The sequence below is a fragment of the Lepisosteus platostomus genome, chromosome 4 (assembly GCF_059453375.1).
Source record: "Lepisosteus platostomus isolate fLepPlt1 chromosome 4, fLepPlt1.hap1, whole genome shotgun sequence".
Taxonomy (NCBI): Eukaryota; Metazoa; Chordata; class Actinopteri; order Semionotiformes; family Lepisosteidae; genus Lepisosteus; species Lepisosteus platostomus.
In genome coordinates, this window is record NC_142614.1 from 45358039 (window position 1) to 45374957 (window position 16919).

General features: G+C 39.0%; 1 protein-coding gene across 1 annotated transcript in view; it reads right to left on the bottom strand.

Annotated features, from left to right (window-relative positions):
- Positions 1-4529: 4529 nt before the first annotated feature.
- Positions 4530-16919, bottom strand: part of jmy (junction mediating and regulatory protein, p53 cofactor) — a 65570-nt gene continuing 53180 nt past the window's right edge. The window contains exons 5-10 of the mRNA XM_088629597.1: positions 14618-14783; positions 11228-11415; positions 10000-10086; positions 7294-7389; positions 5998-6574; positions 4530-5658 (exon numbers count right to left, since the gene is read on the bottom strand). Of these exons, the coding sequence (XP_088485723.1) occupies positions 5348-5658; positions 5998-6574; positions 7294-7389; positions 10000-10086; positions 11228-11415; positions 14618-14783 (1425 nt within the window). The 3' untranslated portion in view covers positions 4530-5347. The remainder of the gene's footprint in view (positions 5659-5997; positions 6575-7293; positions 7390-9999; positions 10087-11227; positions 11416-14617; positions 14784-16919) is intronic.

Here is a 16919-nt window from a genome sequence, read left to right on the forward strand (position 1 = left end):
AAAAAAGTGATAACAGCATTATGAAATCTGAATAAAAATAACACAGCATAAATGTCTAAACTCTCACAACAACACACTCACCTTTTAAAACTAAACAAGGAAACAATATTTAACAAAACACACAATAAAGTACTTGGATTATAAAATGCAAGTTTGTCAGTATCCTAGACAATCTTTGTTATCAGGAAGTCTGAAAAATCTTGTGTGAATTCAATATGATAGAATACATACTAAATATGTCAGTAAATATTAATAAAATAGAAAACATTTGTATTTTGTTTTTTTTTTCTGTATTTTTTAATCTTTTATTTGTATTTTAAAAGTCAGCTTTATTGCACTTTGTCAGGGCTTCATCCCACTTTTAAATATGACATTTGTTTGAAAGACCACCTAAAGATGGCTAATGATATTTATCTTGATTATGTAAATCATTGTTCATTACTTTAAGGCAAAGCAACGCCACTATTAAAAATTAATATAAAATACCTGTATTTCTCTAAAGCAGGCAATCTGAAGGTCTTCCAAGAGATTACATAATGAGATTAATTTCTGATGAAACTTTTACAAAGCTCTTTCCAGCAAGGATTAGCTCAATCCCAAATACAACAAAATGGATTGGAAGCCTCCATCTGCCTCCACGTTTTACAGAGGGGCAATTTCCCCTTAACAGCTTGTGATAAATCATTTATATCCATTTCAGCTCCTTCACACCAAAAGCCTTGTTAACTAAACCACAGTTTCACAAGAACCCAAGCCAAAGATCCTCCATTATTGCCTCCTAGACCATTACATTCTCCACAGTATGGCTTTTACTGAATATACTGTGTACTAATGCCTGATAATTGTCTAATAGATTAGGTTCTCTCCTTAAGAGATTGCAATATTTGCGCAAATTAAAAAAAGAAAGGCTTGCAGTTTATTACAACTTTTGTATCTAGGCCATTTTATCTGTGGCCACATACTCTCCAAAATTCATTTTCTGTTTCAAGGCCAGTCTTTTTATCCACACTACTGAGAAAGACAAAAGATGTGTTAGACACACATGTTGGAATTGAGGATGGTTTTGTGAGTTACACAAAAAAGGAACACCCAAACCAGTGTGACATTACGAAGTCAGCCGGAAGGTCCCAGGGCCAGGGGTGAAAGAGATTATTCACGTGGGTATTGTTCACATTCAAAAATTTGCCCAGACATGCTGAACAAGGCAAGAGTTATAAACACAATCTGGGTCTTCTCTATGAACTCTGATGAAGCGCACGTCATATCTCTTGAGCCAAAGGCAGTTGTGCCCTTTTGTTAATCATGATCTGAGCTTTTTTTTGCCAAAATTAAACTACAGATCTCCCCTCTCCACAAACACACATTGTTAAGCTTGCTATATACAGTACTGTAATACATCTTACCTACAGTATAACCCATATTCATACAGGTAAAAAAAAAGAGTGCTTGGTTAATAATGAGAGCCAACTTTTTATTACCGATCATCTCTTATTTCCCATGAGTGACCATTAAAAGGCTCATGGTGTTTAGAAAGGAATGGTGGGAAGCATGGGAAGAAAGACAGGCCAAATATTAGCTTACATTACAATGCAGTTGCCTGGCCAAAGAGTCACACATTAGACTGGACCCAAAAAGAGGAAGCAGGCTGCAACGCCTGTCTATGGTTCCATCAAAATCAGGTGTTACTCAATGTTATCCATGACAAAGCAATCTTGGGACGTTCCTTGTAAAATTTCTAGACATTCGGGTGATGGCCAGATTCCAAACGATTCTATTGGCTCCAGTTAGTGTGGAGGGGGTGAGGGTTTAGGAGGCAAAGAGTTTAAGAGTCATGTCTGGCAGATACTGTTCTGATGTGCAATTCAGGAGCTGCCATTATAGAAAAAGACTCCAATGTTATACAGTAGTTGCCATTTTATACCATACAAACCCCGTCTAGACAATCAAGCCATGTCATTGAATGTATACTTCACATACCATTTAAGAAATTCTTATGCTTTGGTACTGACAACATAGCTGATAAAATATTAAATAACCCATTTAATGGGCTTGTGGTCACACACCTCTCTTGGCCCCTTTAAGGCCAGTTCGGTTTGTCCTCTTGAGGGCCATCTTTCTATGAAATTTGCATAGTGGAATGCTGAAGGAAGAAACACAGTCCTCTAGCCTGAAGGTCAGTGACTCTCTAGTGTTTTACGGGATGTAGCATCAGCAATTGATTATGCCGGTGTTATCTCTAAAGGGTCGGCTTTGGCTGTGGTGTAATCAATTAATTTGAGCAGCATTGCCACACCAAGGTCAATATTACTTGATAACGATATTGTCAATTCCCAGTATGTTGGTGGCGTACTGTCTGACTAATGAGAAGCAGGTCTACAAAACTGTACTGGAGAGCAAAATGAAATGTAAAGAAAAAGATGTGTCTGTTTATTTTGTAGTGTTTTTGCCACCTGTAACCAATTTACAGTAACTTCTATTAACTTTTTTTTTATTTTGTAGTGTCTGTGCCAAGCCACCATGCAATCTAATGGTTCTTTTTCTGCAACAGAGCAAACACTTTGGTTCCTGACTCACCATTGGAAACGTATTAAATCACTACATCTTTCAGAAATGGAATGTCATAATCAAGGTAGCACAAGCCAATTCCTTCTTGATACAAAGGGGAAAAAACGATTGCATCTGCTTGTTTATCGGTCTCAGCCAGCTGAAAGATCAAATCCAAGCAGGGTGCACTGACCAAAGCAATCTTCAATCAAATGACCTGTGCCATTCCTACCAAGGTCTTGACTGTAAGGATTTGGAAAGTGCATTCAGTAAGTGTCATCACCAATGAAACAGTACCCTATTCAGCCTTGAATTCCATATAAAGATGTACTATCCCACACATACTGTACATACAGTACAGTAGGATGATAAATACAAGCAACACAATACAAAATACAGTGAACTCTGTCTTGGTGAAATTAGCAATATCTACAGCCATTCTGGAAAGACATACAGTTGTACGCACTCTACATCACAGCTTTGCTGAATAAGGAGATTTTCAGTCAATGCCCTTAAAGTTATTTTCTTGACTACCGTATTTCAGTAAAAAGAGGGTAATGCTTACAAAACACAAAACTATAGGTTTATATAATATTGGAAACAGAAATACAGATGTTATATTTTCATCCACTGCATAACTGAATACTGCACATATCTGCTACTCTGTACAGTTAATGAAATACTCCTATGAGTACCTGTTGAGGGAACCAATGCTTTATATTTGTAAAATATCCAGACTGAAAGCATTCTGACAGGAATAGACTGTTGTCATCCTACAGTACCTACAGTAAATGTTGATTATGAAAAAGCCTTACAGGAAGCTATAGCAAAACATCCATAGTGGGCACGTTCCTATTTCACACAGGAATGTGGGTAAGGATAACTGAATGCTACCAGACTCGCAAACCAGTGGTTCATATGCAATTTCTCCATAAACTGCAAAAAGCAGGTTTGCACACAAATACAGACTCATTTAGTGGGATATCTTAGTCTGCAGGATACAAAAAGATCAATGATATTACCTGTTAAAGTATTTTTATATTGCATCTGAGAGAGAAACTGTGAGGATGTACAGAAAATGTTCAAATCTGTATGTATTGCAAAATTATATTGCCAGATGTTTGACTCAATCATTTGGTGACTTGTTTCAATCTTGTATGATTTAAAATGGTCAAAACACACAAGGAGATAGCAATTAATACATAGAGTCTTAGATCCTTATGATATAGATACAGATTTAACTAATTTAGAAATACTGGGGAGACCACTGTAGAAACATTTATGACACTCATACAATATCAAAGCTCTGAAATCTACTCTGAACTCTGAAACTACATGAAATAAAGAACAGTTTGATCATCTTCATTAAGGATTTTCTCAAAATTGCAATGCATTTAATTAACTTTACCTTCCTGGAAACACGTTCCACAGTTAAAACAAATGTGTCAGTGCCCATGTAAGTCTAATTGATTACATTGATTCCCACAGGAGGCTTTGTTTAAACAGCGGGGCATGAAGCAAAGAAAACTGAGCAGCCTAAACAATTCATGGTGCTTAGTGAAATAACTTAATTTGTGCTTTTACAGAAAATACTTGATAGTACAACATAATCACTATTATAGACAGTCAGAACGTTAATATTCAACAAATGTGAAAACCTTACTATATCCAGCCAGGGAGCTGGAAATTTGCAAAGGTCAACATTCTTAAAGCAGGAAACATTTTTCAAAAGTGATCAGGCCACATGCCCTTAACTACACCAACTGAACATCTAATGTGACTGGGAAGGCAAGCTTGAACAAATGGCTTTGGTCCATGATTGTACCTATACTAGAAAGAAGAGGCTCTCATAAGTATTCCACAGGGGGAGGAATTTGGCAAATTCTCCTATGGAATCAGTCTATTGCCAAGTTCTTCTACGTAACCCACACTGGTCAAACAAGAGACCTTATACACAAACCGAAAGGAATAAAAAACATTTTACACTTCTAATGCGGGTTGCTTCACGTACGAATGCAACAAAACAGTTTAAGGGTGATTTCCTTTCAGGTCATTAAACAGGAACTACCCCCAACTCGACACACTCCACACTACCCAGACCCCCCAGCCCAACCACTTTACTGTAAGGACCAAATCTAAAATGAAAATGAAAACAATGCAGAAAAAGCAGTTGATGGAAAAGACTGAAAAACCAGCTTCCATTCCTTTCATTATTTTCCATGATATGCCTGATCTAGCGTACAAGCAGAGAGTATATTTTATCAATTAAAATTGAGTGGGATTTCAGGCCACTCAATTCTTGTCCAACTTGTGAATCTTGGAACCTTAAAGGGACAGAAATAAACACAGAGAACTAACAAACGATGGCAACTATTGTTGGGAAAATCATGAGAGCTTCTTAACTAGTGTGCAGCTGGGCCACTAATTGTGCTATCCCTCTTGTGCTTCTGTCACCCCAGTGCTATGACCCAGGGTATTTGAAGTAGAATCCTGGAGATATGAGTGAGACGAATGTCTCCGATAAGAGTCCTACGGGGGACGACGGAATGCAAGAATGCAGTTACAGTAAATGGACATCCATTCGAGAGTCTCAAACAATTAGAAAGGGGTATGTGACCTAACGGAGCAGGTCTTCAGCCGGAAAAGATAAAATGATTTTCAAGTGGAGTTTCATACGGAAATAATTTCTTCATATACTGTATATATATATAAGAAATGAAGTAAACAATAACTGAGCCCAATCTGTAGCAGAAGTTTGGCCTGGGTGGCTCTATTGAGGAGGTCCGGGATGGAGCCAGGAGGCCTAGCTCTCCCAGTCAGCACAGGGCAGCCCCTCATCCTCCGACTCAGATTCGGGGGAGGCTTCTTTGATGCGGCGCAGGGCTTCATGGATGCTGCGGGTGAGAGGGTCGGCGGAGTCGGGCAGCTCCCCCAGGGAATCCCGTAGCTCCTGCCGCTGCACCTTCTTCAGCTTGACACCCTTCCGGATCTGCGCCAGGATATTGTTGCTGTCGTCCTCGTCCGGGGAGGGTGGCAGGGGGCGCTGCTCCACCTTGCGCAAGTGGAAGCTGCCCCGCTTCAGGGAGGCCAGGACTTCATCCATGGGGGAGCTCACTGTCAGTAGAAGAAGAGTGCACACAAGGATAAAATATTAAAATTAAGGCTCTCCATGGGTTAACGTTCCCACTCTGACTAGCACAGAACTTATTAGGCTTAAAACATCTGGGCTGTATAGCGTCCCCCTGTTTGAAGGTTCTTCTGTTCTTAAAGAACAAATGTTCTTTAAAACATGAGTGTTACTATGGTAACGTGCATAATGAGGAATGAGTAAGATTAGGAACTTTTATTCAGGATGTGGATCAAAACTGCTTACGCAGAGTACAGAAGCTAAATATTTTGAATGTCTTCAATAGTGGCACAGTTCCACTACGAAAATGAAAAGCAAAGCCTCACCTCTCCTTCGCTGCGAGGCCTCCAACGCCGTTGTCTTCTTGAGTTTCTTTCTGGCGCTCACCAGCTGGCTGCTGTCGAAGAACTGGGCCGAAGCTGGGACGCTAGCACCGGGCAGCTTGGGGGTGTCTTTCTCTTCCCCTTTGGGAGGCTTCGTGGGGCTGCCAGGCTGGGCCGCGCTGTCCGGGAGGGGCTCCTCGCTGGGGAGGGGCGGGGGCGGAGGTGGGGGTGGGGGCGGAGGTGGAGGAGGAGGAGCCGTAACAGCGGAGGCAAGCGCAGAGAGATCTCTTTCTGGAGGTAGGGAAAGGAGCGGGGCAGCAGCTGGGCGTTGTTCAATGGCAGTGTCCCCGGGAGGTAATGAAACACTTTCAAGTTGGCGTGCATCAGCAACAGCTGACGGCTGGGTAACAGCGGAGAGCCCTGAGCCTTCCGCCCCTGTGGTCTCTTCAGTCTGCACGCCAGCAGTCAGCGACTGCGGCTGATCTGAGCTGCCAATGGGAGCTGAGGTGCTGGCACTTTTCCTTCTTGCATAAGCCAGTCGGAGTCTGGTGGATTTCAGTATTACCTGACCAGGGTACCGCTGCACAGGAAAAGAGAAAGAAGGAAGCTGACGAAAGAATCTGGCACAAAAAAATCAATTTGTCTGCAGTGAGGAATGTGAAGGCAAGACGCAAAAAGGGTCTAAAGACAAAACACTCAAGCTTTTATAAATAAGGAGAAAACCCTGTGCAAACCTGTATGGGAGAATAAATGTATAGTAAAAAGGAAACAGTGGTATTTGTTACGGGGAGAAGAAAGAAAGAAATTTAACCCAGTTAAAATTTTTACTTAAGTCAAGTCTGAGGCGAAATATATAATAAATTAATCAGTGTTTCACATAATTATGAAAAAAAAGGATCAGGCTAAAAATAAGGAACTTTTTGAATATTTTAACTCCCAATGCTAATGGGAATTCTAATTGAAACTGAAACTGGCCAACTGAAATTCACTAATTAAAATTGTGCAAACGTTTACAACAATCTTTCCTTAGCACATGTTTCATATAATAAACTAGTGAAAGTGGTTCTCAAGCAATTGATCTGGTGTCATATCATTTATCGATATGAGTCAATCCTCAGCACTTAGTGCCCATCTAGTTTAGGGCTTTAATGACAAGGAACTCCTGTTTCTATTTCTATTTGACAAAAATGTCAGCTTGTTTTAAAGTAAAACAATAACCAAGGCTATTGCAAATGCAATGACTACAGTCCTAGAATCACACAGGGATTTGATTAAAGAGAATCGGGCTCTGGTACCAACCTGTTTGAAGCTGCGCAGTCTGTCCAGTGTTTTCTGTCGCTCCTGACTGACCCATGTGCTCCTTTTCTCTTCTTCTTCCTGTTGCTGTTCTCGTCTCTGCAGACACATAAGTATAAAGTTCAAGATGCAATGATGCAATCTTAAGGGCAACCTCCCATCTCCATATCCCATAAGAGTGTCTCATCTGGCCCCAGGTGTGCAAATGTTTATTGGATCCACTGTGAAGTGAAATGAAGGAATGAGACTGCAACAAGCTTCCTAAAAGTCAATATTTATATTCAAATTTAGGTGATGAAAAGGAATTGGCTAACATTCATCCATCTATTTTCTAAGAGCTTCATATAATTCAGGGTAGCAGGAGAACCAGGGTCTATCCCAGCAGCCATATCATCCTGCAACTCACAACTGGCAACCCACTGAAGCTAAGCAGGTGTGAGCCTGGTCAGTCCCTGGATGGGAGACCTCCTGGGAAAAACTAAGGTTGCTGCTGGAAGAGGTATTAGTGGGGACAGCAGGGGGTGCTCACCCTGCAGTCCACGTGGGTCCTAATGCCCCAGTATAGTGATGGGGACACTATACTGTAAACAGGTGCCGTCCTTCGGATGAGATGTAAAACCGAGGTCCTGACTCTCTGTGGTCATTAAAAATCCCAGGGCGTTTCTCGAAAAGAGTAGGGGTGTAACCAGGCCAAATTTCCCATTGGCCCTTACCAATCATGGCCTCCTAATAATCCCAGTAATGAATTGGCTTCATTACTCTGCTCTCCTCCCCACTGATAGCTGATGTGTGGTGAGCGTTCTGGCGCACTATGGCTGCTGTCGCATCATCCAGGTCCCCATTACCTGTAAAGCGCTTTGAGTGGAGTGTCCAGAAAAGCGCTATATAAGTATAAGCAATTATTATTATTATTATTTTTATCCCAGAAAGTAACTGGAGGGATACACCCTGGACAGGACACCAGCCCAACGCAGGGCACACACACAGACACCAACACTCCCACCAGGGCCAGTTTTCCCAGAAGCCCAATTAACCTACCAGTATATCTTTGGACTGTTGGAAGAAACCAGAGAACCTGGATGAAAGCCACGCATACACGGGGAGAAAATATAAACTCCATGCAGACAGTGCCCCCAGTCTGGAATTGAAGCCAGGGCTCCAGTGCTGTGAGATAGTAATACCGACCACTGCTCCACCATTCTGCCCAATGGCTAACATTCACTCAGGTGTGTAACATGGAAAAAACAAACATTGTGCCTCAAGCTGAAAAAGTGGTATTGGCATGAGGTGAGATGTTTTTAAGAACATAAGGTTTTAAAATACATCTTGCCCTATATCTGCAGCACATCAAGGCTGTTGTAAAATACTGGAAATGTATATTCCATTACATTCAGTTGACTGAGTGGTTGAACAGGCCGACTTCAGAAAATAGATAACCGTACCTTGCAGTGATAATGTGAAAAGCAGACCCAAAAGGGCTCAAGAATCAGAAGGAGAATGAAGAAAATAATGATTCTAATTTTAAGACCATGGTTGTGAGAGGAGCTGAAGTATGACTTGTGTTGCTGCTGAAAAAATGGTATCACCAAATGTAACATCAGAGAATGGCCATAGCAAAACCCCCAAAATCATGACCTTTCAATTCATACTCTTATTCCATCTTTCCATGGACCTATAGTAACAGTGGTCAGTTTGAAGAAACAATTGTATAATACCTTCTGTAAATATAATGAAGGAATGCCTAATCTTCATTTTTTAATATGCCTTCATCTTTAATATTAACCAAATAATTAGAGAAATGTGTAAATGTGAAGTCAATTGGAAACAGAGTATTACAGTCATACTGACTTACTTGGCCAACAGAACTAAAATCCTTATGAGGAGCAAGTAATAGGTTTATTCCATGCTGAAAAGAGAAGAAACGTGTTTTCTTTCTTCTCTTTTCAGCATGGAAACCTATTACTTGTTCCTTTGCAGCCTATGCACGCTGACGCAGCTACCCACCTGAACTTCTAAAATTCTTATGTTCTTTCAAATCACAGTAGTGTGCACGAAGAAAAAAATAGTGCTTGGTATAATTGTGCAAGTTCAAGAAAAGCACTAAATGGCATCAAAACTTGTGTTAGACTGTTTAATGTTTTAGACAGTTGTACAGTCAAGAAGGGAAAAAGAAGCATGCTAAGGTTTGTTGCTTTTCACAGGCATTTGACAGAATCTGTTAAAAAAATGTGTTTGTGCAAACAGCAGTGACAGTTGTAGTTCTGTTTTCGAGGTTGCTCCAAAATTTTTTAGGAAAAGTGTGTGTACAGGCCTCACTGTGTCATTTTATTTCCCCATTGTATTTCTGCAACGACATGTCCCTGTAAAACTATACCTCTGACATCACTGAACAGTGCCAGAGCAACTTGACTGAAGTAAAGACCACAGGTAGCACTGAGTATGTGAAACTGTTACAATAACATCACCAAGGGTGCATGCTTAATGTGTGGGCTATGCAAGCTCAGACAAGATGCAAACTGAATCTTGGCTGATGGCTTTGAACAGATGCCTCAAGGGATGAATGAATGGATTTAATGGGCCGAAACCTGGCCACAGCCCCTGTGCTTAACTCCCCCTGAAATCCAGCATTTATTTTGTATGTGGAAGAAAAACTCTTAAGTCAGAAGCTGAGAGCAAATACAGAAGCTCAGTGTTAATAAAACAACATACCAGTTGCAAGGCATGATGGGATGTGTAGTCCTCTTGGCTACCTTGACGATGCTGTATCTTCTCATTGTGATTCACAATGCAGATTTCCTGTGAAAGAAGAACTCCTTTTAAGACATAAAGACCACTCAAAAGTAAGATAAAAACTATACATTCCTAATGTGAAATTAACAATATGCATTTCAAATCAACTCAAAGTTTATCTATCAAATGCACAACAATACAGCATACAGCAGTAGTTGCTGGCAATGAAATGTCTTTTCTGCGAGCTCACAAAAATCACAAGAATCACAAAAACACAAAAATCACAAAATTGAGGTTACGATCACAAAATTGAGGTTACGTTACTTAGTATTTCAGTATTAAGTCAAGCAATGTGCTCTACTCTGTCTCTAAATCTTAAGCATGATCTTGTTAAACATACTGTACATGAAAACATGGAAACTAAACTAGTTGAGGTCCATCACTAAGCTTTTATTTATTGTCATGACTTGAGAAATATGGGTATGCTTCAGATTTCAAAGTTTTTATTCTGTATTCTGTTACACCAATCAGATTTTACAAGTTTTTCATGGCACACAGGGGAGAATGAGAGAAGTGCAGGGAGCTGAAGGGGAAACTCCCACCTCTGTAACACTCATCTTTCAAAATCTCACAGATTCTATAGCCCTGTGCTAGAGATTAGAGGACCTGTGTGTTTCACACAGACAGCAGTAGTCTGTCTGACTATTCTTACCCTACTGTGCTTTGGGAATCCTGGGCTAAGATCTAAGGACATCTCATGTCCATTTTTGAAGAAATCGGGATTCAGAAACCAGGATATGGCTTTTTCATGGCTTTATGATTGCTGGGGTTTGTTCATGAAGGAAAATAGCCTGTTAGGTTTTCTGATTTTTTAAAACAAGACAGATTTCAGATAACAAGCAATGGTCTACTAAAACCTCCCTCATCACTAATAGTCGGTAAATATGTAATATTGTTTCACTATCCACTACAGCTCTTGCCAGTTTGCATTTGTATTGAATTAAAGACTCCTACTAAAAAGAAGCTTGGTACATTTCAAATTGACAAGTTGCCGGCACTTGTATAAATGGCACTGTATAAGAAGACAGAAAGAAAATATATACGCATTACTCACTTTATTTTCTGCAAGATCAATGTTCATAGAGAGTCGTATTCATGCAGGTGAAAATCTAATTTAATATTTTAGCATGAGGAGTAAGAATAGTACCTTCTTGTTCCTGAGGTAGGCTTTCTTGGCAGATATGCGCCCCCTTCTGGCCTCAAGTTGCCGTATCCTTTGTTGCAGTTTGAGGAGCTCCTCCTTCTGTGGGTGAACTGAAGCAGCCAAGTCCTCTGTGGCCAGCATGGCATCCATACTCTCGTAAGTATCATAGTACACCACTTCATCCTGCCTCTCTGCCACAGAGACACAGGCAACAACAAAAAAATCATCTGCCTGCTGCAAACACAGCAAACAGCTACAGTATGTCTTGCTACTGTATATCTATGTACTAAGACTGAGTAAGGTGTGCAGTTTAGAATAGTTTAGCATTTGCTGTGTTTTGTTTCTGAATGACAAGTGATGTGTTTAAAAGATTTTAGCAGTTCGCTGTCCTTGTTTGCTACCAATCAGACACTCTACATGCATAGAACGTTAGAGGGAGATGGATTCCTGAAACCTTCCATTTTCAAAGAATCCCAGCAGAAAACAAAAGTTGATCAGCTTCAATAAATGAGATAATTATCACATTAACATCCAATTCTTCCTCTTGCTGATCCTTTCATCTGTGAATACTGGGCCATTTTTGACATTGGGCATTTTTAACAGTTTTGAAGCAATAATTATTTAACCGAGCATTAGCAGAAAACAATGTCTTTTTTGGGTCAACATTATAAATCCTGTCAGACACAATGGTGCCATTTGCCATGAGAGAAAAAAAAGGAAAATTGGTATGCTAGGAAGTGAAAACATTTATAGCATTTGTACAATTACAACCATTTAGTTAAATGTCAACAACGCACAGGAGATGACAGGTGTTCTGTTCTCTCCTTGATATGCCCCTCATATATCTTCATCAGCAGTCAGAGGAGCTGTGTTTTGTTTACCAAAGACAATGTGATGTATTTAAAGCCTTGATCATTTTAATTTCTTACTCCTAAGAGATTTAATTCAGAATCTGAAGTTAGCAGCTTCCAAAAGCAAAACGTACATACTGTACACTCACAATGATCCTTGTCTTGAAAACTGAGCTGTGTTAAAAATACTTCACTTCAGCTAGTAAATATGATGAAGGAAAAATGCTTCACTTTTTTTCTTTTTTGACATAAATTATTGTACATTCCTTGAAGGGCAACTGCAATGCTATTTTCATATTTCAGAGTCAGAAAGAATGGGCATTGATGAATGCATTTCAAACTGCAATAAAAGTAAAATATACTCCACAACTTGTAAAATTTACGATTTACACCACAGAATAGACACACTTTCCAGGTTTCTGCAGCACCCTGTTCTGCGATTCATAACAAGGCAACAAAACTTCCACTGATGGGAACAGGCCCTATTATATTGTAAACAAGCAGATTTGTGAAAACTGTACAGTACATCTCTCTCTTTTGATCCAATAGAAATATTGCTCTCGATATCAACATGGTTTTGCAGACAAATACTACTTGTTAACTCTGCATGCATATCATGTTGGAACATTTCTGCAGTGAAATGTCTGCTGTACAACCTGTATTTATTCACTTGTACATCACATTACATTAGTCATTACAGAGACTAGTGAGGAGGAAGGGCCAAATCATGTCACAATTTGTACTGTAGGAACTCGAATGCCAGTTTGTGACAACATGGCGACTTGCAGTACTTTCACAAAATTCACAATTCTGTCCTTAATTTGAAATTTGTACATTTCTTCTATAACGTCAATGAATTTATTTTGTTACTGGGATTTAATAACCGGCCTGAGAAACTGGGACTGCAATTCTCCTTTAATGGAACAGAACAGTAGAACACCAGAGTTACAAAAATCATTATAGATGTTATTTCAGTTTTAAATACTGACTCCTGTGTTTGCGCTTCTTATTGTTTGAAATGGTTTGTAAGCAAAATGTTGAATTAATGATTCTTAGTTTCATGTCAGGTTTAACAAGTTGTCCTTACTTCAAGGAATCACTTGCCTAAACATTCCCTTTATTTTTGAAGTTTATTTACAATAAATGTGCACAGTTCATTATGTCAATATCTTAGTTTCTTAATCAGAAATAAATCAGCTTTCACTTCAGAGGTATTGTTCCAGTGTTCTATTATCTAAGAAAAACACAACAGCTGGCACCAATTTAAATGTCTAAATCATAGGCTGAAAAGAAAAATGAAAATTGTAAAACATTCCTTTAAAAAGACCCTGCCGCGACAAAATGGATTGTTAGTCTTTATTACAAACATTTTGGTTGTCAGTCAACTAGATACCTGGTCAGTTCGTTACTTTGGTGTTTGAAGTTCTACTGTGCCTGATTCTTCTGAATTGAACTGAATCGAGGTTTATACAGTATTATCTTTCATCTCCGGCTTTAATGATTCACATAGAATAATACCCAAGGAAAAATACTGCAACTTTCTTTGCATTTGAAACAAAATTTTAATGCAATTTATTTTATTTTAATTTGTTTAATTTCTTCATGCTTGACTGTGCATTGATTTTAGTATCTTTCAGAAATGAAACTGGTTATACTGTATGTATACCTACAAAAGTGAATAAGATCAGAATACTGGGGGGGGTTCACATACTGTATTTGCTAGGCAAGATTATATTAATTCTGAACACCAGAATAGCAATGAAATGGACTAGTGTGAAGAGTTGCAAGTTTGTTATTTAATTAAGGGAAACACAACACAGGAAACAACAAGAGTTAACTGGAGCTTCAAACATATAAAAGAGCTGTAGAGAATAGAGCTACAACTATGCAAACTGCACTGAAATCTGTATGTTACTGTAGAAAATACAGTATTAAGTCCTTAAATGAAATGTACAGCTTGCATATACAGTATTTACTTAAGTTATTTTTAAATGGATTTAACTCCAGTATACTGATGTCTTCCCTATTAAATCATTCATTTCACAAGCTGTTTTTTTCACTCTTTAATGTAGTCTTTATAGCTTTTTTGCAGAATCAGTGTTTCATCTCATAACTGAAATCTACAATATAGTCTAAATGAAAAACAATCACCATGAGTGATAATATATCAACGGGACCCAATTGCCACTTTCAGGTAAACAACAAACCTTTACTCTCTGGTCTTTCTTTTCTCTATATTTGTCGTTGATGCAATACTGAAGCATATCAATAAATTAAATCTGCAGTCCATCTGCTTAAACTGTACTAGTAGCTTAGGCAACGAGACTTGGCCTTTTAAACAAAAGAATGCTGTTGAAGAATGTTGAGTTAATCAATGGCATTCTTTCAACACTCAGCAATTACAATTCTGTTACCAAGTCCCCTTGCCATATTCCAGCCTTATATGCCCAAACTAAAAAGGGGATGATAAACTCACAAGCAGGAAGGCTACACCTCCACTCCTGGGCCTGTTCTGCCAGCAGGAAGTGGGTGTGCTGCTTACCGATCATTTGCCTCTTGATGCTCTCCAGCTGTGCAGTCAACAGCAGCTCCTCGCACTTCAGGATCTCAAACTGAATTTCATAGAGCTGGAGCTGCAGCTCATAGTAATCCGATTCCAGCTGGTCCAGGCGGGCCATGGCCTCCTCACCCCCCTTCAGGCTTTGCATCTGGGCAAACCACAGGCGAATGGAATAAAGGTCAGGGCAGGGCAGGCTTGGATAAACAAGAAGACAAGGCCAATGGGCAGCAGACATTTAGATTTTGTCTTCCACAACTCAAGGCAGGAGTGGAAACGCTCACTGTGTCCTTTCATTCAGATTTCGCCATACAATATTCACATACAGTATCTGATTTCAGTTACGTTACCTGATATCGCCTTACACAACACCCTCAACCTGCCAGAGATTGATCCTTCAGGTTCGAGGAAGACAATCATCCATAACCCAATAGATAACCAATGAATGAACTGGATTCGGATACCACAACACATTCACTAAAGTGCTGGATAAACACTGTACCTGTTTAATTCATGTATTCTTTGCCTGTTTATACACTTCCTGCATTGTACATTACATAGAAAATATCTTACAGTATTTGCATTGTATGTTCCTTAGTGGTTTTTCTGGGTGTAGAACTACACCCAGAAAACCCACGGTATACTGTAACATTAATGGATGAGTGGCTAAAACACATTTAGTTAAATAAGGGACGTGAATCTCTGTTTTTTTAAAGAACATATGATACTGTAAGTTAAATATAGTACGAAAAAGAGAAAAACTATATTATACTTTTACATACTGTCACACTTTAGCAAAATTAATGCAACCTTTATAATGTATTTTTCTGTATCATCTAGGTGAATTTGCAGTAACAAGTTTAGAATGTTTTGTGCATGTCTGTGCATGCCGTGCCTGTCGGTTCTTAAGTTTTGTATTTGCAGTATCAATTTGTTTTCCAAAGGTTAACATGTATTATATTAAACTACAATATTGTTGTATAATCGTATCTACTGGAATATGGCACTATGATGTACTGTGTGAGGTGTTATGAAATGATCAAATAAAAAGTTTATCAGAAAAGGTTTCAATAGAAATAGGCAGCATTCCAAGGACTTGATGATCCAAGGAAATTCATGCCTTCCAGATCAAGGTATAAACTTTAATAGTCAAACAATTTCAACAAGTTAATGCCTAGATCTAAGGAAACCATGAGTCCAACACCATTAATTGTGCCATTAGAGGGAGCCATTGTTAAATCTATGACAGACTTTCATATGAACTTAAGAAAGTTACAGACAAGAGAAAGCCACTCAGCCCAACCACCTCATTTGGTAACGAGCCAGCCAGATGATACAGACCTACATGTCCCTTCAATACAAAGGATTCCCAAACATCTTCATTACCTTCATTACTAGGCCAGAGAAATTATCTCAAATGCAATGCAACCAGAGATATTACAAAACAAATGAAATCAGTAATGCTACAAATCCGTGAAGCTATATTTTTTCCATTTACTTTTGTAGCTCAGAGATTTTGAAGTTCAAATGACGGTGGTGGATATTTGATGAGAATCCAATTAAAATTTTACTTTGAGTGCCTTAACGTATCATTTTAAACTGAGAAGAAAAAGCCTCTGATCTGAAACATTGTACAGGAATTCTGGTAGAAAGTAATTTAATCCTTTAAAAAGAAATTTTCTGGCAACCTAGTTCGTAGGGCACATGATGCCATTTACAGAAAACAATTCACTTTAAGATCATCTTCATACACATAAAAAATGATACCTATTATCTATCTATACAACCCATACTAGGTACTCTACTTAAGGCAAAAAGACCCCCTGAGCCAATCTCGCCAGAGCAGATTAATGAGAGTTTGCCCAGAGCCTTTTTTCATGGGGAACAGGGACTGGTCAATTTAAAGTAAGGCTATCAAATCTACCCTTCACCTCTTTGCGAAGTGGAAGCAAACTGGAGTACCTAGCGAAGCCCACACACTTGCATAAAAAATATTATCGGGAATATCAGCTTTTAAGGAAGATCTTGAGGAGGCTTTTGAGTGGCTACAGTAACTGTATACAGTATTTCTCTTAACATACTGTCCCACTGTACTCTTCTCACTGATTCTCACTCTGCCCAGCAAAAATGTCCTTTAATGAAGGAAGAAGATGATTGGGCAATTATTCACATGTCACACAAAAGACAGCAAATTTTCGAAGAAGAAAAAAAGGTATTGCCAATTTCAAATAGAAAGACATTGTAAAACACCTGACATGCTAAAAAAGAAACAGATACTGTACGTACA